We start from the raw sequence: 24,715 nt of genomic DNA on the forward strand, positions 1-24,715 counted from the left end.
ACATGATCATACTTCCCGACACTATATTCCATCTGCCACTTCTTTGCCCATTCTCTCAATGTCTAAGTCTTCCTGCAGACTTCCAGCTTCCACAGCACGACCTGAACCTTTGCCCATCTTTGTATCATCTGCAAACCTGGCCACAAAGCCATCAAATCTGTCAATAAGCAATTAGTAGAGAAAAGGTTTAAGAAATGATGAGCACACTTTAAGGCATCATAGCTTTATTTTGAAATATATTAATTTAGATTTCACCACAAACATGACAGTATCCAGGTAAACATTGTTTAACATTAGGTTACTGATACTTACATACAAAACCTAAGGAAGCTACACACCGACACAATATACTACACAAAACACAAATAGCAGCATCATATAATACTGTACCCAAGTTCTAACCAACTAGCTAGTGCCCCACAAAAGCAAGAATATTGAAATATTTTACTCCACAAAAGCAAGAATATTGAAATACTTTATTCCACAAAAGCAAGAATATTGAAATGCTTTATTCCACAATCTTCCACTGATAAATTAGCTAATTGTGTACTGACTGCAGCTTCCTTTTGCTTGCATAGTTTACATGCTCCTGCCAAGATTTTGTCATTAAATATGATCTTAAACATGACACAAGCCTGTCCCTCATCAGGAAGCTGCAGCATGTGTTCCAGCAGCCAATCATCCCTTAATTGACTGATGTAAACTTAACTTTCAGCACTTTTACAAACAGAGCAAAGCACTGAAATCCCAAGAGCTGAAAAATTTTGCTACAAAGATATTGAGAAAGAAATTAATCTTAATTTTTACAAATGTCACCAGTTTTTTTAAAAATAAAACTGATTTAACAAGCATACATACCAATTTCCAAAACTACTACATACTAAAATATTTATAAAAAATGCAAACTTTCTACTAAAATTCTTTATGGTATTTGTTCATTCAATCTCATCTGAAGAGTATCATTTATCAGGACTCCTGCTTCAATTATCAACTTACACCAGAAACAAACTAGCCTTAATTTTATATTTGCCTTGGCAGACAGGATGTTCTGATGTTAAAAGGGTTTTAACCCATGATGATAGCAAAAGTTTGGTTTCGAGATCAAAAATCTCCATTTATCCAATCTGCATGATTGAAGCTGGCAAGGAGTAAAATTATACCATTTTAATACTGGTGAAACTTTATCAAACAAAAAGCAAACTGCAAGATTTCTATGTTGCAAAATCAAAAGTATAGAATGCTTAAGGTTTACCATCTTTGATCTTAACTCAACAAAACCACCCATGGGACAGTTCTAACCAGGCATCCTAAACCATAACAGCCTTCTGTTCCTACAGTAACCTTTTAATGCATAGTTAGAATAACAACAGAGATATCCAGGTTCTCCATCAGCACAAATCAGTATAGAAAGCAAAAGAAATAGGTTGAAATAAGAGCCATTAGCTTAGCTAATGAAAACACAAGTTATTGATACTTATAAGACAATGGCATTGCTATGATAAATATTAGCAGCCACTTTGGTATAATTAATTTCATATCTCAGCAAGAAACTTAATTACATATTGCAGAATAATCCCCTCTAAAGACTCTTGCCCTCTCCAATTTTCCCTTTGGACATAGAGTGTCCCAAATCACTTGCTACTTAATTATGATTATTGTTCTGAAGTCCAATGTAAGTGAGCATCAGGAACTAATTTCATCTAAAAGTAAGGCAAATCAGTTTCTCTTCATTAGATTATCCTAGCATGAAACCTTAATAATCTAGGAATAACCTTTCCCCCCCTAAACCTGACAACAATTTTTTTTTTTTGCTAACAATGGAAATAGTCACTATTTGTATATTAGGAAACTATAAGACACAAAATTATTAATTTGGCAATGTTGAAGATCAAAATATTGAAAAATAAATCAAAGTTACTTAATAAATAGATCTACCATATTAATTTTTATATTAGTTCCTGCACAAGTTATATCAAAGTAAAAGATCAAGCCAAAATAAATTTCCACCAGCCGAACTAGACACTCTTTAATTTCAGTTTCAATGAAACGGTAATAGTTACCTATGTACAGCTGAAATATAAAACTTCTCACTCCAGTTCTTTGCCTATAAAGTTTCTTGCTAAAAAATTTAGCACAATATATACTGTTATTCATAGTTTGATAGAAATTGATTTTTTAAACATTTTAATTCCATATTTTTACTCCTCCAGTTTACGCATTTACTTGATTGCTGGAAAACACCAAATCAGAAGTAGATGAGATGCTGCAAACTCTAGCTGTGTTTTCTCTATGGTACTTCCAGATTTTTCTGACAATTTTTCTTTGCGGAACTTGTGAAATATGAGTATTTTGGACCACAAAATATTTGGAGCAACAGAGCTTTTGTCCCATTTCCTGGAACTTTTTTCTGAAACTCTTGTTCAACCAAAAGTATACAATACAGTTGAAGAAACCATTTCCACACGGCAACCAAAGGGCAACAAACTCCATCCAGTCCGGCACACTCTGATGTGTTAGAGCTAAATTGTAAATACAATAAATTAGCAATAAATTAAAGCAACAAGAATAGAGTATTTACTATCTGATAAAGAAAGAAACTCATTACAGGTAACCCTGTATTACGGGAGGGAGGGTTGCTTTTTTAGAGAGCAGATGGAATCATGACTTTCTGCAGTATGAAGATGAGCAATCTGCGCATGCAACAAAAATCACAAATTGAAAAAAAAAGTATAATTTACTTATTTCACCCATAACTTCCACAAGAATTAATTTTATTTTGTATGTCAAATTTTTGGGCAGTGACTTGTTAATCTTTTAAGGGTGAATTTAGATTACTCAAAAGGCCGTAACTTGGGGGTTGTCTGTGCATGTTTGGCGAGAAACTAAATTGCTATATCATTGGTCTAAGTTAGGTGAAAGTCGCAGCCCAAAACATCAATTGTTTATTGTTCTCCATTGATGCTGCCTGATCTGCTGAGTTTTTCCAGCACTTTGTGTGTGTTCCTCAAGATTTTCAGCATCTGCAGAATCTCGTGTTATACAAATCTATTCCCACTAAATGGGAGTTTCTTTAAAGATTATTAACCGGCATTGTTCTCCTCTCAATACATCAGAACTAAGTGAATTAAGCTCCCTTAATGATTCCTGAAACAATATTTAAATCACCATTTAAATTAGCAAGTTGGTTGCCAGATAGCGAGCCCATGCCAGAGGACTGATTGGGTGAAGTGACGAAATGAGAGGCATGGTACTGTTGTGATCTGAGGAAGAAGTTATTAAAGATACAAGGCACTGTAGTTGCTTGAATCTGCTGGAAGACCTCAGATGGTCTGTGGGAGGAAAATAATTGTAGGGGATAGGGACGCAAAGATAAAAGGATATGGTGCTTATTAAGAAATCTTAAGGTTATGAAGAAGTTTAAAAATACTTACAACATACATCGGTGTAGCACAGGAACAAAACAGTCAGCCCATGATACCAGAATAAATGAAACCCAAATGCCTGCACAATGTCCCTATCCCACTATTCCTGTTCATGTGTCATTCTAAATGCTTTTAAATCATCACTGTTGCATCTACATCTGCCACCTCCCTAGCAGCACATTCCAAACACCTACAATTCTCTGTTACAAAAAACTAACCTTGCAACTCTCCTTAGAATTTTACCCCTCCACATCCTCTAGTATTTGAGATTTCCTTTCTGGGTAAAAGACATCTAGTCTGTGTATGCCTCTCAATTCTTATCTATTTCTAAAGAGTCGCCCTTCAGTTTCCGACGCTCTAGAGAAAACAATCCAAGTGTGTCCAAATTCTCCTTACAGTAAATACTCTCCAGTCCAGGAAACATTCTGGCGGGCCTCTCCTGCACCTACCCAAAAACCTCCACATCCTTCCGATATTGTGGCAACCAGAACTGAACACAATATTCTGTTTATGAGTAATTCATCATGTTCCAGAGCCTGTAATTCTGCACACGAGTCAATGCCTTGGAAAATGAGATGCCAATTTACACATAGTTATGGGCCAATGATGAATTTTATTGACGTTGTTTGGGCCATAAGCATTGGCCAGGTCACCCGTTCTCCCTTAAAGTAGCTCAAGATCCTTTTTTCCACCTGAGGGAACTAATGGGAGAAATGCTTGATAGCATGGGAAAAAGAGATTTTTGACATCCTATTCAGCATTCTGGAGAAGGTCTTGAACATATCGTGGTGATAGAAGACTTAATAGTTAGGGGAGTGAGGGAATAGACAGCAGATTCTATGACCACAAAGGAAAATTCTGCAAATTTGAATGGGGAGGGTGAACAGCCAGAGGTCATTGTACACATTGATATTAACAACACGGGCAGAAACATGGATAAGATTCTGCAGCGTGAATACAGGGAGTTAGGCAGAAGGTTACAAAAAAAAAAAAAAAAAAAGAGCAACAATATACTGGAGGAACTTTGAAGGTCCAGCAGCATCTGACATTGGAAAGGAAATGACAAAATTTTGGGTTGAAACCCTGCATCAAGCCTCAAAAGAGAAAAAAAAAAACAGGACCTCATTGGTTCTCATTTTGGAATTACTCCAGTTCCTATACGCTGGCGGCATTTGGAATAGAAAGACAGCACAGATAAGTGTATAGTTGAGAATTCAGGTTCTTGAACTATTGAAAGCTCTTTTGAGCAGAGGTGGCCCTGTAACCTATATAGAGGGGCATCCTTAAAGAACGGAGGTGAGGAGGAATTTCCTTAGACAGAGAGTGGTGAATCTGTGGAATATGTTGCCACAGGCAGCCATGGAGGCCAAGTCTATATGTATATTTAAGGCAGAGGCTGATAGATTCTTGATTGGTCAGGGCATGAAGGGATATGGGGAGAAATCAGGAGATTGGGGCCAAGAGGAAAAATAGATCAGCCATGATGAAATGGTGGAACTGGTTCGATGGGTCAAATGGCCTAATTCTGCTCCCACATCTTAAGTTAACAAAGGGACAAGTTGCACCCAGACTGGAGGAAAACCAATATCCTATATCAGCCTCTTGCTCTACTCTCTATGCACTCACAAGGGTGTGGCCAGATTCTGCTAACTCCATCTACAAGTTTACAGATGAGACCACCATAGAGGGCTGAATCTTAAATAACAATACATCAGAGTACAGGACGGAGAGAGTCTAGTGACATAGTGTCATGACAACAATGTCAACATCAGCAAAACGAAGGAACTGGTCATTTACTACAGCAAAGGGGGAGGCAGTGCTCAACTCTTTCTTTTTTTAAAAACATCAGTGCTGAGGCCAAGAGGGTTGAGAGCTTCACATTCCTGGAAATGAACATCACTAACAGCTTGTCCACGTAGGAGCCACAACCAAGAAAGCACATCAGCACCTCCACTACTAGGCAGACTAATGAAATTTGGCATGTCCCCCTAGACCGTTATCAATTTTTAGCCAAGTCTAATAGGCAGGACAGTGTGCAAGCGAGGTCCAATAGATTTATTTTAATGCAAGAACTCTGATAGGCAAGGCAGATGAATACAAGGCATGGATCAACTCATGGGATTATTGCTTTTACAGAAACAGGATTGAGATTGAGCAGCACTGGCAGCTCAGTGTTCAGGAGAAGTAGAAGTAAAAGAGGAGAGGTGAGTTCTGGTTTTTGATTAGAGAGATCATCACAGCAGTACTTGGAAAGGGTATTTCTAGAGAACAACCAGTGAGGCTGAACAAGTAGAACTTAAGAATGAAAGGGTTAGGATCACAGTGATGGGATTGTACTATAGGCCCCCTAATAGCAGAAAATAGAGGAGCAAATATGTAAGAGGTCTGCAGATAGCTGCAGGTCTAACAGGGATGAAAGTGTGGGCAGTTTTAACTTGCTTATTATTGACTAAGACTGCTTCAATGCTAAGGGATTAAATAAGCCAGAATTCGTTCAATGTGGCCAGGTTGATTTTCTCAATAATCCTACCAAAGAGGTGCAACACACTCTTCTCTTGGGAAGAGAGGTTAGGGCAAGTATCCTTATCAATACCGTCTGTGGGGGAAGCATTTTGGGAATACCTACCATAATTTTGTTAAGTTTTAAAATCAAGGACATGGGATGTTCTACATGAGGGAAAACCTAATATTGATGGCATCAGATGGGAACTTGTAAAAATTGATTGCACAGGATATTAGCAGGTAAAGAGACACCTAGCAAATCTTAAAAAACTGAGAATGGGAAATCAGGGCAAACGTGTTCCTACTAGAATGAAAGACAAGGCTGGCTTAATTAGGTAACCCTGTCTGACAAGGGACATCGAGGTTCTGGTCGGAAAAAAGGCAGCTTATGTCAGGTCTAGGCAGCTGGGTTCAAGCAAACCCCTTGAATACAAAGGATGTAACAGTTCACCCAAGAAAAAAAAATTCAGGACAGCAAAAAGGAGACAACGACATATCCTTGGCAGTAACAAAGCAGAACCCAAAGAAATTTTTAAAGTATACAAGACCAAGAGTGTAACTGGGCAATGAACAGATCCCCTTAAGAATCTGTGTGGTCATCTATGTGTGGAGCCAAGGGTAACAACAAAGGTCTTAAATAAATACTACTTGTCTATATTTACCATGGAGAAGCACATGGAAACTATAGAATTTGGGCAAGAGAACAGCAATATCACAGAGTCATACTGTGCTGTAGTGTTCTTTAGCCATCTAGTCCATTCTTGCCTTGTCTTCTGCCAAGTCTCATCTATTTGTACCATAGCCCTTCATACCTCTCTCATCTGTGCACCTATCCAAACTTCTCAAATTTTACAAGTGAACTCGTGTCTACCACTTTCAATGGCAGCTCATTCCACATTTGCACAACCCTCTGAGTGAAGTTTCCCCTCAGGTTCCTTCTACCCTAAACCTATGGTCTCTAGTTCTAATCTCACTCAGCTTCAGGTGAGGAAGCCTGCATGGATCCATGCTATCTGTAGCCCTCAGAAGAAAGTTTGAGGAGGATTAAGGGCCAAATGTCAGCAGATGGAACCAGTTCAGTTGGCACATTGGTCAGCATGAACAATTTGGGCTAAAGGACCCATTTCCCTATTGTACAACTCTATATACATCTGTCTCCGTCAAAGGTGTGGCCCAATATTAAAATATGACAATGGAATAGTTGGTTTGGTAAACAGGAGGGAAATGAGAGTACTGATTAATAAAGCCTTCAAAGCAGAAATTTTGAGAGTGCAGAATTTGTATATTCCTGTTAGGATTAAAGGCAAGGTGAATAGGAATAAGGAACCTTGTTTCTCAAGGGATATTGCAACTCTGATAAAGAAAAAGAGGGAGTTGTATGACATGTATAGGAAGCAGGGAGTAAATAAGGTGCTTGAGGAGTATAAGAAGTACAAGAAAATACTTAAGAAAGAAATCAGGAGGGCTAAAAGAAGACATGAGGTTGCCTTGGCAGTCAAAGTGAAGGATAATCCAAAGAGCTTTTACAAGTATATTAAGAGCAAAAGGATTGTAAGGGATAAAATTGGTCCTCTTGAAGATCAGAGTGGTCGGCTATGTGCGGAACCAAAGGAAATGGGGGAGATCTTAAATAGGTTTTTTGCGTCTGTGTTTACTAAGGAAACTGGCATGAAATCTATGGAATTGAGGGAATCAAGTAGTGAGATCATGGAAACTGTACAGATCGAAAAGGAGGAGGTCCTTGCTGTCTTGAGGAAAATTAAAGTGGATAAATCCCCGGGACCTGACAGGGTGTTCCCTCGGACCTTGAAGGAGACTAGTGTTGAAATTGCAGGGGCCCTGGCTGAAATATTTAAAATGTCGCTGTATACAGGTGAGGTGCCGGAGGATTGGAGAGTGGCTCATGTTGTTCCGTTGTTTAAAAAAGGATCGAAAAGTAATCCGGGAAATTATAGGCCAGTAAGTTTAACGTCGGTAGTAGGTAAGTTATTGAAGGGAGTACTAAGAGACAGAATCTACAAGCATTTGGATAGACTGGGACTTATTAGGGAGTGTCAACATGGCTTTGTGCGTGGTAGGTCATGTTTGACCAATCTATTGGAGTTTTTCGAGGAGGTTACCAGGAAAGTGGAGGAAGAGAAGGCAGTGGATATTGTCTACATGGATTTCAGTAAGGCCTTTGACAAGGTCCCGCATGGGAGGTTAGTTAGGAAAATTCAGTCGCTAGGTATACATGGAGAGGTGGTAAATTGGATTAGACATTGGCTCGACGGAAGAAGCCAGAGAGTGGTGGTAGAGAATTGCTTCTCTGAGTGGAGGCCTGTGACTAGTGGTGTGCCACAGGGATCAGTGCTGGGTCCATTGTTATTTGTCATCTATATCAATGATCTGGATGATAATGTGGTAAATTGGATCAGCAAGTTTGCTGATGATATAAAGATGAGAGGTGTAGTAGACAGTGAGGAAGGTTTTCAGAGCCTGCAGAGGGACTTGGACCAGCTGGAAAAATGGGCTAAAAAATGGCAGATGGAGTTTAATACTGACAAGTGTGAGGTATTGCACGTTGGAAGGGCAAACCAACGTAGAACATACAGGGTTAATGGTAAGGCACTGAGGAGTGCAGTGGAACAGAGGGATCTGGGAATACAGATACAAAATTCCTTAAAAGTGGCATCACAGGTAGATAGGGTCATAAAGAGAGCTTTTGGTACATTGGCCTTTATTAATCAAAGTATTGAGTATAAGAGCTGGAATGTTGTGATGAGGTTGTATAAGGCATTGGTGAGGCCGAATCTGGAGTATTGTGTTCAGTTTTGGTCACCAAATTACAGGAAGGATATAAATAAGGTTGAAAGAGTGCAGAGAAGGTTTACAAGGATGTTGCCGGGACTTGAGAAACTCAGGTACAGAGAAAGGTTGAATAGTTTGGGACTTTATTCCCTGGAGCATAGAAGAATGAGGGGAGATTTGATAGAGGTATAAAATTAGGATGGGTATAGATAGAGTGAATGCAAGCAGGCTTTTTTCCACTGAGGCAAGGGGAGAAAAAAACCAGAGGGCATGGGTTTAGGGTGAGGGGGGAAAAGTTTAAAGGGAACATTGGGGGGGGGGGGCTTCTTCACACAGAGAGTGGTGGGAGTATGGAATGAGCTGCCAGACGAGGTGGTAAATGCGGGTTCTTTTTTAACATTTAAGAATAAATTGGACAGATACATGGATGGGAGGTGTATGGAGGGATATGGTCCGTGTGCAGGTCAGTGGGACTAGGCAGAAAATGGTTCGGCACAGCCAAGAAGGGCCAGAAGGCCTGTTTCTGTGCTGTAGTTTCTATGGTTCTATGGTTCTATGGAAGAACTTGTATAAATAGAGTTTAGTTTTTGTGTAAATTACAACAGATCAGCTCTTAGCAATGAGGAAATGATCAGTGCAGTTTCCTGTAGCAATCACCCACAATTAGAAAGGTCAAAATGGCAAGAGAACAGCCAGTAAGAGGAAACTTAATAGCAACTTCTGTCTAGAGTAAGGATGTGCAATCTAGAGAAGAAATCTTTAACATGCTTTGAGACATTTCCTCCTGCAACATTGTAGTCCAGACTAAAGAAATGGTTGCAGTGATATGCTTTATATAACTTGCTTTATATTTTCCTCACAGGAAAAGTTTGAAAAAAAAACTGGCATTCTAACAGCATAATTATAGGTTCATGGTAATTATGAGAAAGATTGAAGGGAAGAAAGAGGAAGAAAAAGACAAATGAAGATGGAGACAGCAGCCAGAGAACTGGAAATGAATACCAATGAATTGATCCACTTGACCCGAAACAGGAGTGTGTGGGCCATGGCAGTCAAAGCTCAAACTGGGCACAGCACATGAAGATGATGAATTATAGGTGAACACTCTCTGCCTTACAAAAAATATATCATTAAGTACATTTTAAACATGCAATTTCTTTTAAAAACACAAGGATGAATTAATAATTGTGAGCTTAAAATACATTTAACAAGTATATAACATTTTGGGGGCATTTCCCCTCTCCCTCCCTTAACTCCATTATCTGTATTTCTGTACAATATTTAAATAATATATGCTTCCTGCTTTATAGTTTCTCATTTGGTTTCTGTCTGCCTCAGAGGATAACTCTAATTTACAGTATTTGTGTGGTTTGACCAGCTATCGAAATCACTTACAATTTTCTGACTATCATAAACACTAGCAACCTGTTATTCCCTAAAAAAAAAACTAATATTTAGTCCCTCTCACAACCTTCCATCATCAAAACCAACAGAGAAGTTGACCCTGTGTTGGGTTTAACCTATTAGAGATTGTTCAAAAAGTTTCTTCATTATAAGGTGTATGTTCTTCATGCAGAACCTACTGCTGGATTCACTGGTGAAAATTGCCATAAATGTTGGCAATATACTATAAAAACTAATAGATATTGAAAATCTGAAATAAAATCAGAAAACCCTAGTAATACCCATCAGGTCAGGCAGAATTGGTAGCAGATGTAGAAAGAGAAAATGAGTTAATGCTTCATCAGAACTGCTTCCAGAATTTTCCGTTTTATTGACAGGCATCTTCCACTCATTTGATAAACCTAACATTGCTGTCAGTGGTGCTGGAGAACACCAGTGATTAGACAGTGCAAGGAATATCACCACACAAAGTGTGGTCCGGATCAATTATGATCCAGATCAATGGTGAGATCGAAGACAGATTATTGAACTGGCTAGGAAATCGGCTGAATTTTAGAGACAAGAGGTAGGTTTCCATAATGTCATGCTAGGCTATGAGCAATGAGGTAAAGTGCTGGATCGCAGCTGTTTATTGTATGCATTGATACCTCAGACAATGAAATATAAAGCTACATAAGGTTGTCAGCATCATAAAGACAAACAGTTGTGTAAGCAGTGTAGGTGGGAAATGTGAGCAGATTAATAGAGCAAATTAATGAGAGCAGTAAATGAATATTAATATATGCAAATAAGGATGGGAAAAGGCTAGTTCAACATAAATTCTACAATGCAAACTCAAAATAGTGGACGTCCAAAGTGGGTTAGAGATCAGAGTAGGCCAATCATTAAAATGTCAGTCTCTTGCAGAGAAAATGATTAAAGATTAAGGACATGCTAAGGTTTATACTTAAAGTGAGAATACAATAGAACAGAAGGTGTGCTATTGCTTTAAGAAGCCTATTTTAAAAAATATTAGCTTTATTTATTTATTTAAGGGAGCTTCGAGAGCGTTAGTCCATTGTACTTGCCTGTCAGTGGCTACAGCCGGAGCATCAGTTGTGAGTTAGATAGCAGGGAAGGTTCAGGCATAAAAAGGAGGCACTGCCGAGTGGAGCGGGCATCGATGGAGTGATCTGGGGCAAAGTGGTTGGGATTTAGCTCATTCGGGCTTCGGCGATAAGAGGTCGAGGCGAAGTAAGTTACCTGCGAGGAATAGAAACAGGAAGTATGTCTGTGAGGCCAGTGTTTTGTACTGGCTGTCAGATGTGGGAAGTCTGGGAGACGGGTCTGCGAGTCAACAATTGGCGCTGAGGCAAAGCCGAGGTGACAGACGTCAGGCAGAGCCGTGGTAGTAGGGGACTCCATAGTGAGAGGTACAGAAAGGGGTTTCTGTGGCAACAGGCGAGATTTAAAGATGGTGTGTTGTCTCCCTGGTGCCGGGATCCAGGATGTCACGGACCGATTGCAGGGAATCCTCAAGCGTGAAGGTGAACATCCGGAAGTGGTGGTGCATGTCGGCACAAGTGATGTGGGGAAGAAGAGGAAAGACATTCTACAGCGCAACTTCAGAGAACTCGGAAGAAGGCTGAAAAGCAGGACTTCCAGGGTGGTTATCTCCGGTTTGCTTCCAGTTCCCCATGCTGGAGTGGTCAAGAACAGGGAGATAATGGATCTGAATGTGTGGCTGAGGAACTGGTGCAGGAATCAAGGATTTACATTCTTGGACCACTGGGGTATGTTTCAGGGTAAGGATGAATTGTATAAAAGGGACGGGTTGCACCTTAATAAGCGGGGCACCAGCATTCTGGCAGGCAGGTTTGCCTCTGCAACACGGGTGTGTTTAAACTAAGTAATGGGGGGGCGGGGGGGGGAGAGAGAGGGGACGAACTGGAAACATAAGGATGGAGATAAAGGAAAAGTGAGAATAAGAAAAGTTAAGACAGACAACAGAATCAACGGAGCAGAATGCTCAAGAAGGGATCGTACAGTATGGCCAAGTGAAATAGGAATTGATATGGGAGGTGAGGGGAGTAATGAATTAAAAGTATTATATATGAATGCATGGAGTATAAGAAATAAAGTGGATGAGCTTGAGGCACAGTTGGAAATTGGTAAGTATGATGTTGTGGGAATAACAGAGACATTGCTTCAAGTGGACAGGGCCTGGGAAATGAACATTCAAGGGTATACGTCCTATCGAAAGGACAGACTGATGGGCAGAGGGGGTGGGGTGGCTCTGTTAGTGAGGAATGATATTCAGTCCCTTGCGAGGGGGGACATAGAATCAGGAGACGTAGAGTCATTATGGATAGAACTGAGAAATTCTAAGGGTAGAAAGACCCTAATGGGAGTTATCTACAGGCCCCCAAACAGTAGTCTGGATGTAGGGTGTAAGTTGGATCAAGAGTTAAAATTGGCATGTCACAAAGGTAATGCTACAGTTTTTATGGGGGACTTCAACATGCAGGTAGACTGGAGGAATCAGGTTGGTGCTGGACCCCAAGAAAGGGAGTTTGTGGAGTCCTTCCGAGATGGATTCTTAGAACAGCTTGTACTGGAGCCTACCAGAGAGAACGCAATCCTAGATGTAGTGTTGTGCAATGAACCGGATTTGATCAGGGACCTCGAGGTAAAGGAGCCATTAGGAGGTAGTGACCATAATATGATAAGTTTTAATCTACAATTTGAGAGGGAGAAGGGAAACTGGGAAGTGTCAGTATCACAGTTGAACAAAGGGAACTATGGTGCTATGAGGGAGGAGCTGGCCAAAGTTCAGTGGAACAATACCCTAGCAGGGATGACAGTGGAACAGCAATGGCAAGTGTTTCTGGGAATAATGCGGAAGGTGCAGGATCAGTTCGTTCCAAAGAGGAAGAAAGATCCTAAGGGGAGTAAGGGGAGGCCGTGGCTGACAAGGAAAGTAATGGACAGTATAAAAATAAAAGAGAAGTATAACATAGCAAAGACGAGTGGAAAGCCGGAGGATTGGGAAACTTTTAAAGAGCAACAGAAGGTAACTAAAAAGGCAATACGTGGAAAAAAAATGAGGTACGAAGGTAAACTAGCCAAGAATATAAAGGAGGATAGTAAAAGCTTCTTTAGGTATGTGAAAAGGAAAAAAAATTTAAGACCAAAATTGGGCCTTTGAAGACAGAAGCGGGTGAATTTATTATGGGGAACAAGGAAATGGCAGACAAGTTGAACAGGTACTTTGGATCTGTCTTCACTAGGGAAGACACAAACAATCTCCCAGATCTAATGGTGGCCAAAAGACCTAGGGTAATGGATGAATTGAAGGAAATTTATATTAGGCAGGAAATAGTGTTGGAGAGGCTGTTGGGTCTGAAGGCTGATAAGTCCCCGGGCCCTGATGGTCTGCATCCCAGGATACTTAAGGAGGTGGCTTTAGAAATCGTGGACACATTGGTAATCATTTTCCAATGTTCTATAGATTCAGGATCAGTTCCTGTGGATTGGAGGGTGGCTAATGTTGTCCCTCTCTTCAAGAAGGGAGGAAGAGAGAAAACAAGGAATTCTAGAGCGGTTAGCCTGACATCGGTGGTGGGAAAGATGCGGGAGTCAATTATAAAAGATGAAATTACGACACATCTGGATAGCAGTAACAGGATTGGTCCGAGTCAGCATGGATTTACGAAGGGGAAATCGTACTTGACTAATCTTCTGGAATTTTTTGAGGATGTAACTATGAAAATGGACAAGGGAGAGCCAGTGGATGTAGTGTACCTGGACTTTCAGAAAGCCTTTGATAAAGTCCCACATAGGAGATTAGTGGGCAAAATTAGGGTACATGGTATTGGGGGTAGGGTACTGACATGGATTGAAAATTGGCTGGCTGACAGAAAACAAAGAGTAGCGATTAACGAGTCCCTTTCGGAATGGCAGGCGGTGACCAGTGGGGTACCGCAGGGTTCAGTGCTGGGACCGCAGCTGTTTACAATATATATTAATGATTTAGATGAGGGAATTAAAAGTAACATTAGCAAATTTGCCGATGGCACAAAGCTGGGTGGCAGTGTGAAATGTGAGGAGGATGTTATGAGAATGCATGGTGACTTGGATAGGCTGGGTGAGTGGGCAGATGCATGGCAGATGCAGTTTAATGTGGATAAATGTGAGGTTATCCACTTTGGTGGTAAGAACAGGAAGGCAGATTATTATCTAAATGGAGTCAAGTTAGGAAAAGGGGAAGCACAATGAGATCTAGGTGCTCTTGTACATCAGTGACTGAAAGCAAGCATGCAAGTACAGCAGGCAGTGAAGAAAGCTAGTGGCATGCTGACCTTTATAACAAGGGGAATTGAGTATAGGAGCAAAGAGGTCCTTCTGCAGCTGTACAGGGCCCTAGTGAGACCATACCTAGAGTACTGTGTGCAGTTTTGGTCTCCAAATTTGAGGAAGGACATTCTTGCTATTGAGGGAGTGCAGCGTAGGTTCACAAGGTTAATTCTCAGGATGGCAGGACTGTCATATGTTGAAAGATTGGAGCAACTGGGCTTGTATACTCTGGAATTTAGAAGGCTGAGAGGGGATCTTATTGAAACATATAAGATTATTAAGGGATTGGATACGCTGCATGTTCCCGCTGATAGATGAGCCAAAACCAGAGGCCACAGTTTAAGAATTAGGGGTAGACCATTTCGAACAGAGTTGAGGAAAAACTTTTTCCACCCAGAGAGTGGTGGATATATGGAATGCTCTGCCCCAGAAGACTGTGGAGGCCAAGTCTCTGGATGCTTTCAAAAAAGAGATGGATAGTGCTCTTAAAAATAGTGGAATCAAAGGTTATGGGGATAAGGCAGGAACTGGATACTGATAGTGGATGATCAGCCATGATCACAGTGAATGGCGGTGCTGGCTCAAAGGGCCGAATGGCCTACTCCTGCACCTATTGTCTATCTGCACCAAGTGCATCAAGCTGCAGCTCCTCAGGGACCGGGTTAAGGAACTGCAGCTGCAGCTCGATGAACTTCATCTGGTCAGGGAAAGTGAGGAGGTGATAGAGAGAAGCTACAGGCAAGTAGTCACACCGGGGCCCCGGGAGACTGGTAAGTGGGTAACAGTCAGGAGTGGAAAGGGCAGGAATCAGATACTAGTTGAGTACCATTGGGCGGGGGGGGGGGTGCGGGGAGAAGAGACAGCCTACCTGGGAGAAGCAACAGTGGTCACACCTCTGGCACAGAATCTGGCCCTGTGCTCAGAAGGGTAGGGAAAGGAAGAAGGCAGCAGTAATAGAGGACCCTATAGTTAGGGGGTCAGACAGGTGATTCTGTGGACACAGGAAAGAAATGTGGATGGTAGTTTGCCTCTCAGGTGCCAGGGTCCGGGATGTTTCTGATAGCGTCCACGTTATCCTGAAGTTGGAAGGAGAACAGCCAGAGGTCGTGGTACATATTGGTACCAATGACATAGGTAGGAAAAGGGAGGAGGTCCTGAAAACCGACTACAGGGAGTTAGGAAGGAAGTTGAGAAGCAGGACCTCAAAGGTAGTAAGCTTGGGATTACTGCCTGTGCCACGCAACAGTGAGTATAGGAACAGAGTGAGGTGCGAATATACGGGGAGAATATACAAACTCCCTACAAACAGCAGTAGGAATCAAAACCAACTGATGCTTATAAAGTGATTGCACTAACCTTCCTAATTTTAGAACATACATAGTAAAAGCCAGTCTGGCGCAAGTTAGGAAAGATACATGTACCGTCCATGAAAGAAATACTGCAGAATGTTTCCCAGATTCCAGAAGGTAACTATAGTGGCAATAATATATAAGTTACATTTGTATTCCCCAAAATTTAGTGAGTCGCATTTTCAAGGGAGAGCTGATAGGATAGATACAAAAAAAGACCCATCCCCATTGCATGTGTTACGTGCTAGCAGCCATAGACCACAGACACAGATTTTAATGTTAAACGAATATATTTTCAACACCTACCCAAAATATAGACAATTAAAACAATTGCTTGCCTAACCAAAAATAAACAGTGCAATGCATCTTAGCTCACAAACTGTGGAGGTCTGGGAACAGTTCCTCCCAAGTCTTACTCAAACAGAGTCCTAGGATGGCAATCCAGAAGGTTCCGGAATCCACGAGAACAGGTATAGGTGTCTGTGAGGAAGGGTTCATAAATCCACATTAAGATGACACAAGGTGACGATCACAGAAAATTCCAGAGGACAAGTGACTGTCACCTAACACACTGGATCCACGCAAGGATAATGAGGTGACAGACACAGAAGATTCCAGAATTTTAGTGGTTGTCACTTAAATACTAGAGTCAACGTAGGGATAACAAAGTGATGCCCAAGTTCCAAAAATCCACGTAGGGATATCACAAGATGACAGTCACAGAATATTCCTTAACACAAGTGGTCGTCAGGTAACACATCTGAATCCATGCATGGATTAACAAAAAGTGGTTGCCACAGAATACCCCAGAAATCTGAGTATGGATCATATCAAGTGACAGTCACGTATCCAATATGCACTGTGTGCCACAAATTATCACAATCTTCTATATTCAGCCATTAGTGAGAGTTGGTTGCAGGAGAAGTAGGACTGGCAGATCAATATTCTACGGTTCCATTGTTTTAGATGCAACAGAGCAGGAGGGAATAATGGAGGAGGTGTAGGTGTTACTAGTCAGGGAGAATGTCATGGCAGTGCTCTGTCAAGACAGACTGGAGAACTTGTCTAGTGAAGTTTTTTTGGGTCAAACTGAGGGATAAGAAATGTATGACCATGTTAATATTACAGATCACCCAACAGTCCCAAGGATTTAGAGGAACAAATTTGTAGAGAGATCACAGACTGTTGCAAGAAACACAATGTTGTTGTGATAGGTGATTTTAACTTTCCACATATTTTTTGGGAATTCCATATTGTAAAAGGACTACTAGATGGGACAGATAGTCAAATGTGTTCAGGAAAGTTTCCTTAATCATTACATAGAAGTCCCAACACGAGTGTGCGCGATACTGGATCTGCTATAAGGGAATGAGACAGGGCAGGTGTTAGATGTTTGTGCAGGGGAACACTTTGCATCTAGTGATCACAATGCCATTAGTTTCAAAGTAAGTGTGCAAAGAGAAAGGATTGGTCCACAGGTTGAGATTTTAAACTGGAGAAGGGCCAATTTTGATGGTATCAGAAATGATCTGGCAAGCGTGGATTGGGACAGGCTGTTTTCTGGTGAAGATGTAATTGGTAAATGGGAGGCTTTCAAAAGTGAAATTTTGAGTGTACAAAATTTGCATGTGTCTGTCAGAATAAAAGGCAAATATAGCAGGAACTTTGGTTCCAAGAGATATTGAGAACCTGGTTAAGAAAAAAAGGTGTATAGCAGGTAGAAACAAATGAGGTTTATAGAGTATAGAAATGCTAGGGAATGCCAAAGAAATCAGGAGGGCTGAAAGGTGGCATGTAGTTTCCCTAGTGGACAAGGTGAAGGAGAATCCCAAGGAATTCTACAGATATGTTAATAGCAAAAGGACGGCAAGGGACAGAATTGTCCTCTGGAAGAATAGAATGGTAATCCATGTGTGGAGCCAAAAGAGATGGGGGGGCGGGGGGGGGAAGATCGTAATCATAAACAAGACAAAATCTGCAGATGTTGGAAATCCAAGCAACACACACAAAATGCTGGAGGATCCACCTTCCTCAGGGTCTCAGCTTGAAATGTCGACTGTACTCTTTTCCATAGATGCTGCCTGATCTGTTGAATTCCTCCAGCATTTTGTGGGGGAGGTCTTAAATACATTTTTTGCATTTGTAGGAGACGGAGACAGACACAGATTTGAAAGAATTGAGGCAAAGCAGCATCAACTTCAGAATCAGGCCTAATATCATCGGCATATTTTGTGAAATTTATTAACTTTACAGCAGCAATGCAATGAAATACATGATAAATAAGAAAAAACTGAATTACAGTGTGTGTGTAATTAACTATTAATAATTTAACTATTTAATATATATATTAAATAGTTAAATTAAAGCAGCAAGCAGTGCAAAAAAGCAGAAATAAAAAAGTAATGAGGTAGTGTTCACGGGTTCAATAGCCACATTTAGAAATCAGATGACTAAGGGGAAGGAGCTGTTCCTGAATCGCTAAACTTCATGGATCCTATATAGATTACAAAGGTGGCGGTGTTTGTTCTCCTGAGGCAAAATAAGAGTGGATAAATCCCCAGGGCCTGACAAAGTGGTTCCTTGGACCCTACAGGAGGCAAGTGCAGAAATTACTGGGGTCCTAGCAGAGATACTTGAATCATTCTTACCAACAGGAGAGGTACCAGGGGATTGCAGGATAGCCAATGTTGTTCCACTGTTTAAGAAAGGCTCTAAACATAAACCAGGAAATTATGGGCCAGTGAGTCTGACATATGTTGTGGGAAAGTTATTGGACGTTATTCTAAGGAATTGGATACAAGTATCTGGATAGACAGGCTTATTAAGGATAGTCAGCACACCTTCATGCTTGGTTGGTCATGTCTAACCAACCTTTTTATTTTTCAAAGAAGTTACCAGGAAAGTCGATGAAGGCAAGGCGGTGGATGTTGTCTACATGGACTTTAGCAAAGCATTTGATAAGGTCCTGCATGGGATGTTGGTCAAGAATGAGGTAGTAAATTAGATGTGACATTGGCTTTGCAGCAGAAGCCAGAGTGTGCTAGTAGATGGTTGCCTCTGACTGGAGGCCTGTGATTAGGGATTGCTGCAGGGATTGGTGCTGGGTCCATTGTTGCTTGTCATCTCTCTCAATGATCTGGATGATAATTTGGTTAACTGGATCAGCAAATTTATGAATCACACCAAGACTGGGGGTGCAGTGGACAGCAAACAAGAGTATTATGACTTGCAGAGGGATCTGGATCAGCTGGAAAAATGGGCTGAAAAATGGCAGATGTAATTTAATGCAGATGTGTGAGGTGTTGCACTTCAGTATGACCAAGGAGGGTACTGTAGTTCTTACACAATGAATGGTAGAGCACTGAGGAGTGTGGTAGAACAAAGGGATCTGGGATTACAGGTCCAGAATTCATTGAAAGTGGCATCACAGGTAGATTGGGTCGTAAAGAAAGCTATTGGTACATTGGCCTTCGTAAATCAAAATATTGAGTACAGGAGATGGGACGTCATCTTGAAGTTGTACAAGTAGTTGGTGAGGCCCAATTTGGAGTATTGTATGCCATTTTAGTCAAATACCTACAGGAAAGATGCAAGTAAGGTTGAAGGAGTGCAGAGAAAATTTACAAGGATGTTACCAGGTCTGGAAGACCTGAGTCATCAGCAAAGATTGAATAGGTTAGGACTGTACTCATTAGAACATAGAAGATTGAGAGGAGATTTGATGGAGATATACAGAACTAGGAGGGGTATAGATAGGGTAAATGCAAGTAGGCTTTTTTCCCCCCCAGTAAGGTTGGGTGGGATTATAACCAGAGGTCATGGGATATTGGTGAAAGGTGAAAAGTTTAAGAGGAACACGAGGGGAAACTTCTTCAATCAAAGGGTCGTGAGAAGGTGGAACGAGCTGCCAGTGCAAGCGGTGCATGCAAGCTCAATTTCAATGTTTAAGCTTACGTTTGGGTAGGTACATGGATGACAGAATATAGATTCATGATAGTCAGAATAAAGGGAGTCTGTTCCATCACACTCTCAGGTAGTACATTTCAACCTCCAACCACCCTTCTGGTGGTAAAAATCCTTTGTGTACCCCCCAGAAGTATTTTACTCGTTCCCTTAAACACATGCCCTCAAGTTAAGGATGCCTGCTTTTGGTATATAAAAAAAAATTACTACTGTTCACCTCATCTATACCCCTCAAATGTTGCACACTCTCACTCCAGCCTCAATCCATCCCAGGTAACAGCCTGGTGAATGTCTCTGCACCCTCTCCAGAATAATCATGTCCTTTCTATAATGCAGCAACCAAAACTGCACACAATATTCCCGATGTAGCCTCAATATTGATTATAAAACCATACCATAACTTATTTGCTCTTATATTCTATATCCTGACAAGTACTGGGGCTGCACCAAAAACATGCTGTTGTACAGATGAAAGAACAGAAGAAGACCCTGGGGTGGATATGATATCTGCTCTAAGAATCCAGTCAAATATTGGAGACTATATCAAGCATTTGTATCAACAGTTACACGCAAAGAGCCTTATCTGAGACACCGACAAAGGTAATTCACACCCAAGTGCCTGCTCCACTATACATCATTGACTGCCTTATATTTCCGATGTCTGTCATTTGCTGCCTTGAAAATACTCACCGACTCACCTACACAGCGCTCTGGGATAATATCAGATACTTAAGCCTCAAAGAAATTCATCCTCATCTGTCTTAAGTAGATGAACCATTTTCTGAAACTAAACAATTTGTCCTTGTTTTTGATAACTTCCCTTACCAAACCAGAGAAATATTCCCTTACCATCCATCAGTCCCTTTAAGAGTTTTACAAATTGCAATAAGAGCACTGCCCTTTCTTCTAAACACCTGTAAATACCAACCTAGCCTGCTCATCCATTCTTCCTATGTCAGCTCTTTCATCACCTTTCTCTGCACTGCTTCCAATACAAGTACTGTATAACCATCCTCACATGTGAAGACGAAAATTGTATGCAGCACCCTCTACGGGACAGTCTCAGCAGAGCTTGTAAAGTTATACCAAAATGCTTCCATTTTAAACTTTTTCAATTAATGCCAGCATTCCACTAGCTTTCCTAATGACTTGTATCTACATTCTGCCACTGTACAGACTACCACTCTGAAAATAATCCTTTTATCCTGACTCAAGGAAACAAAAAGAAAAATTTACAGCTAGAAACATTTATAGTTCATTGTAGAACTGTGCTGTAATACAGTATGGTAAAGGGAGGGGAGGAGGAGTCAAGTTTGTTGCTGTGCTTTCTGTCAGCTATCCAGTCCTCTATCATACAAATATATTATCCATGTGCACTATCTTGTGCAATTGTTTGAGGTATTTCATCGAACTAGAGGAACTGAATACACCATGCTCGCTAGTTCACTTTATGCATTTTGTCAGTTTCATCCTCAATGACCTCCAGCATTTTTCATAACATGATTTCTTTTTCATAAACCACACGACTCTGCTTGTCTCAAGATTTCCTCAATAGATTTCAACTTTTCTCCAACAATAGATGCTTGGCTTAGGTTTTTTTTGCTGCATCTGTCATTTCTTAAATAGAATGTTATATTTGTGGTTATCCAATTCGCTAGGATTTCCCCTGTATTCAGAGAAATTTCATAGAAATTTCATAGATTACCACCAATATATCCACCATCTCCCCAGTCACTTCCTTTAAGAACTTTAGATACAGGCAAATAGGCTTCAGGACTTAAACAGCCACTGAGCCTATTAGTTTGTCTTGTACTTTTTCCTCTTGTAGAGGTTATCTTCAATTTCTTCCTACCATCCCAATAAAAATGGATAATCAAAGGGCTTTTTCTGATGACTTCTACCACGATGACCCATTCAAAACACTTTGGGATCTTCGCCATTTCCAGTTTTTAATGGAAATAGAGAGACAGGATCCAATCAGGGCGGTCAGCTGAGCTTTATACATATGAAGTTGTGTTGGACAAGTTTATTGGAGTTCGTCAAGGAAGTGACCCAGAGGGTAGATGAGAATAGGGCAATGGATGTTGTCTCTATGGACTTCAGCAAGGCCTTTGACAAAGTCCCTTAAGGCATACCATATTCTAGATCCATGCGAATAATGGATTGGATTGCCACAGTGAAAGGAATAGTGGATTCCCTCAGTGGTTGGAAACAGTACGATGATAAAGGGCTGAAAATGGAGGCCTGACTAGTGGTGTGCCACAGGGATCAATGCTAGGACCTTTCTTGCTTTTTATTTATATAACCAATTTGGATGTGAATGGACAAGACATGGCAAGTTAGTTTGTACATGATACCAAAATAGGTGGTGTTGTAGATAGTGTAGGAGGTTATGAAAATTAATGAGGATCTTCATAAGCTAGGTTTGTCGGCTGTGGACTGGTAAATGGCCTTCAATCCAGATAAATGAGGAATGGCATTTAGAGAGATCAAGCCAAGCAGAGTTATGCAGTGAATGGTAGAGTTTTGAAAAAGTGGTGATTTAGATAGCATAGGTTATAAAAATTTACATGGGGACCTTCGTAAGCCAGGTTTGTTGGCTGTGGATTGGTAAATGGCTTTCAATCCAGATTCATGAGGTATGGCATTTTGAGAGATCAAACCCAAGTAGGCATGTGCAGTGAATAGCAACATACATCAAAGTTGCTGGTGAACGCAGCAGGCCAGGCAGCATCTCTAGGAAGAGGTACAGTCGACGTTTCAGGCCGAGACCCTTCGTCAGGACTAACTGAAGGAAGAGTACAGCAGACTGTACCTCTTCCTAGAGATGCCGTCTGGCCTGCTGCGTTCACCAGCAACTTTGATGTGTGTTGCTTGAATTTCCAGCATCTGCAGAATTCCTGTTGGTTATGTGCAGTGAATAGTAGGGTTTTGGAAAAGAGGGACTTAGGAGTGTAAGTGCATAGTCTGCTGAAAGACACAGCACAAGCAGATTAGGTGATGAAGGGGACACTTGGCACGCTGATCTTCATTAGTCAGTGCAGTGAGCACAGAAGCTGGGATCTTATGTTGCAGTTACACAAGACATTGGTGAGGCCATACTTGGGAGTATTGTGTCCAGTTTTGGTCACCCCGTTATGTCCTTAAACCAGAAAGGGTGCAGAAAAGATATAGCAGTATGTTGCCTGGAGTTGGGGGCCCCAAGTTCCAAAGAGAGGTGACACAGGTTAGGACTTTAGAAGCGTGGGAGACTCAGGGTGACCTGATAGAGGTGTATAAGATCACACTAAGAATAGACAGGATGAGAGCACAATCTTTTTCCAAGGATGAGGTGCTAAAAAAAAAGACAACATGGGTTTAAAGAGATTTAAAAGAGATATTGGGACAGGTTTTTCATGTAAAGGGTGATGTATGTTTGGAATAAACTACCAGAAACCATGGTTGAAGCAGGCACATTGGCAACAATTAAAAGCCTGCTAAGTAAGAACTTAGATGGGAGAGATTTAGAGGGCTATGGGCCAATACAGGCAAATGAGAATATTGGGCAGCACAGTCAGCATGGAAAAGTTGGGCCGAAGGGCCTGTTTCCATAATCTACAACTATTTCCCAGCCTCATCTCCAAGGGATTAACGTTTTCTGCAGCTAGTTACTTCCTTCTTGTATAGCTGGAGTAGCACAAATTATTTCCTTACCCAAAAAAGTTAATAATAGTAAAACAGTTTAACACTTCAGTTCTAAAAAAAAGGCCACGAGGTCAGAGTAAGATATTTAGTAGTAATCCAGGGTACTATTTGTACCACATACAGGTAGCCACTGATAAAAATGTACATTTGTGCATTTTTGTTAGGGAAAAAAGTTGATGTGCCATCAACTCCCCTACCTGCTTCAAAATTGGGATTGCAAAGAACAAACTCAGGGATAATTCTTCTTCATCCACCTCATAGAATGGGCGTGTCAGGAAGGGGAGGAAAGACAGGAGTGATTTGTTTTTTTTTTGTTAAGTGTGTTTGAGCGTAAAGAAACTCACTTCTGCACAGCCAAGTTTTGCAAGGCCTTCAAATACAGTATAGAAAACACCATTCACTTTAAATGAGAAGAGTGGGGAGTAGGGATCGAAGGGGAAAGGGAAAAGTTTACCAACTCACAAAAGTTAGCTGTCAGTAGAAGATTTGCTCACCCTGGTAGATCATGGTGCAGACGCAGGGACTCCAACAGATGTAATAGACGACAACCACGGGCAGCAGAACTCTCGACGCAGCATCGCGCCGCCTATTCACCTTCGACGGCTTAAACCGATTTCTCTGACTCCTGGCTGCAAACCAGAGACGGCAATTAGCGAAGGTTATGATGAGTGAGCAGGGAAAGAAGATGAACGCCGTCAGCAGCAGGGTGTATATCGCGTTGCTGGAAAAATCCAGGTTGCAGATCAGGGAGGCTCTTGAGAAATATACTTTGACAATTCCACGTGGGATGGATACGGGAAACAGGAGGATCGGAGGCAAGAGCCAGACGAGGGCAATGAGGGCTTTAATTCTGCACTGGGTCATCAACCTGCCGTATCGGAGCGGGAAGAGCACGGCGATGTAGCGCTCGATGCTGATGGTGGCCAGGGAGTAGATGGAAGAGGTGAGGATGCTGGCATCAAGAAATACCACAGTGTGACAGAAGGGAGAGTCAGTTTGGTTACGGAGCTGCCGCACACTGTGCACATACAAATTCAGGGGGATGATTATTAGCGCCAGGGCAGCGTCCGCTCCAGTTAGTGAAATCAGGACGAGACGGCTGTTTCTAGACCACCCCGAGACCGAGGAGGAGATGACCAAAATCACAGCCGTGTTCCCCAGGATGATCAACACACACATAACGGCAATGATGCACAATTTCAAGGCGGCCTCTGGCTCCGCCAAGGACTCAGTTAGCTGAACTCCGGTCACGTTGTCTTCAACCAT

At 41.3% G+C, this 24,715-nt stretch overlaps 1 protein-coding gene across 1 annotated transcript; it reads right to left on the reverse strand.

The window, feature by feature from the left end:
• Nucleotides 1–2,219: 2,219 nt before the first annotated feature.
• Nucleotides 2,220–24,715, reverse strand: LOC140210192 (histamine H2 receptor). The gene is made up of 3 exons (XM_072279068.1): nucleotides 23,944–24,715; nucleotides 2,376–2,519; nucleotides 2,220–2,230 (listed from the first exon to the last, which is right to left on the reverse strand). Exons 1-3 carry the CDS (start codon nucleotides 24,713–24,715, stop codon nucleotides 2,220–2,222), a joined length of 927 nt encoding a protein of 308 aa, XP_072135169.1.

The sequence above is a fragment of the Mobula birostris genome, chromosome 15 (assembly GCF_030028105.1).
Source record: "Mobula birostris isolate sMobBir1 chromosome 15, sMobBir1.hap1, whole genome shotgun sequence".
Lineage (NCBI taxonomy): Eukaryota > Metazoa > Chordata > Chondrichthyes > Myliobatiformes > Myliobatidae > Mobula > Mobula birostris.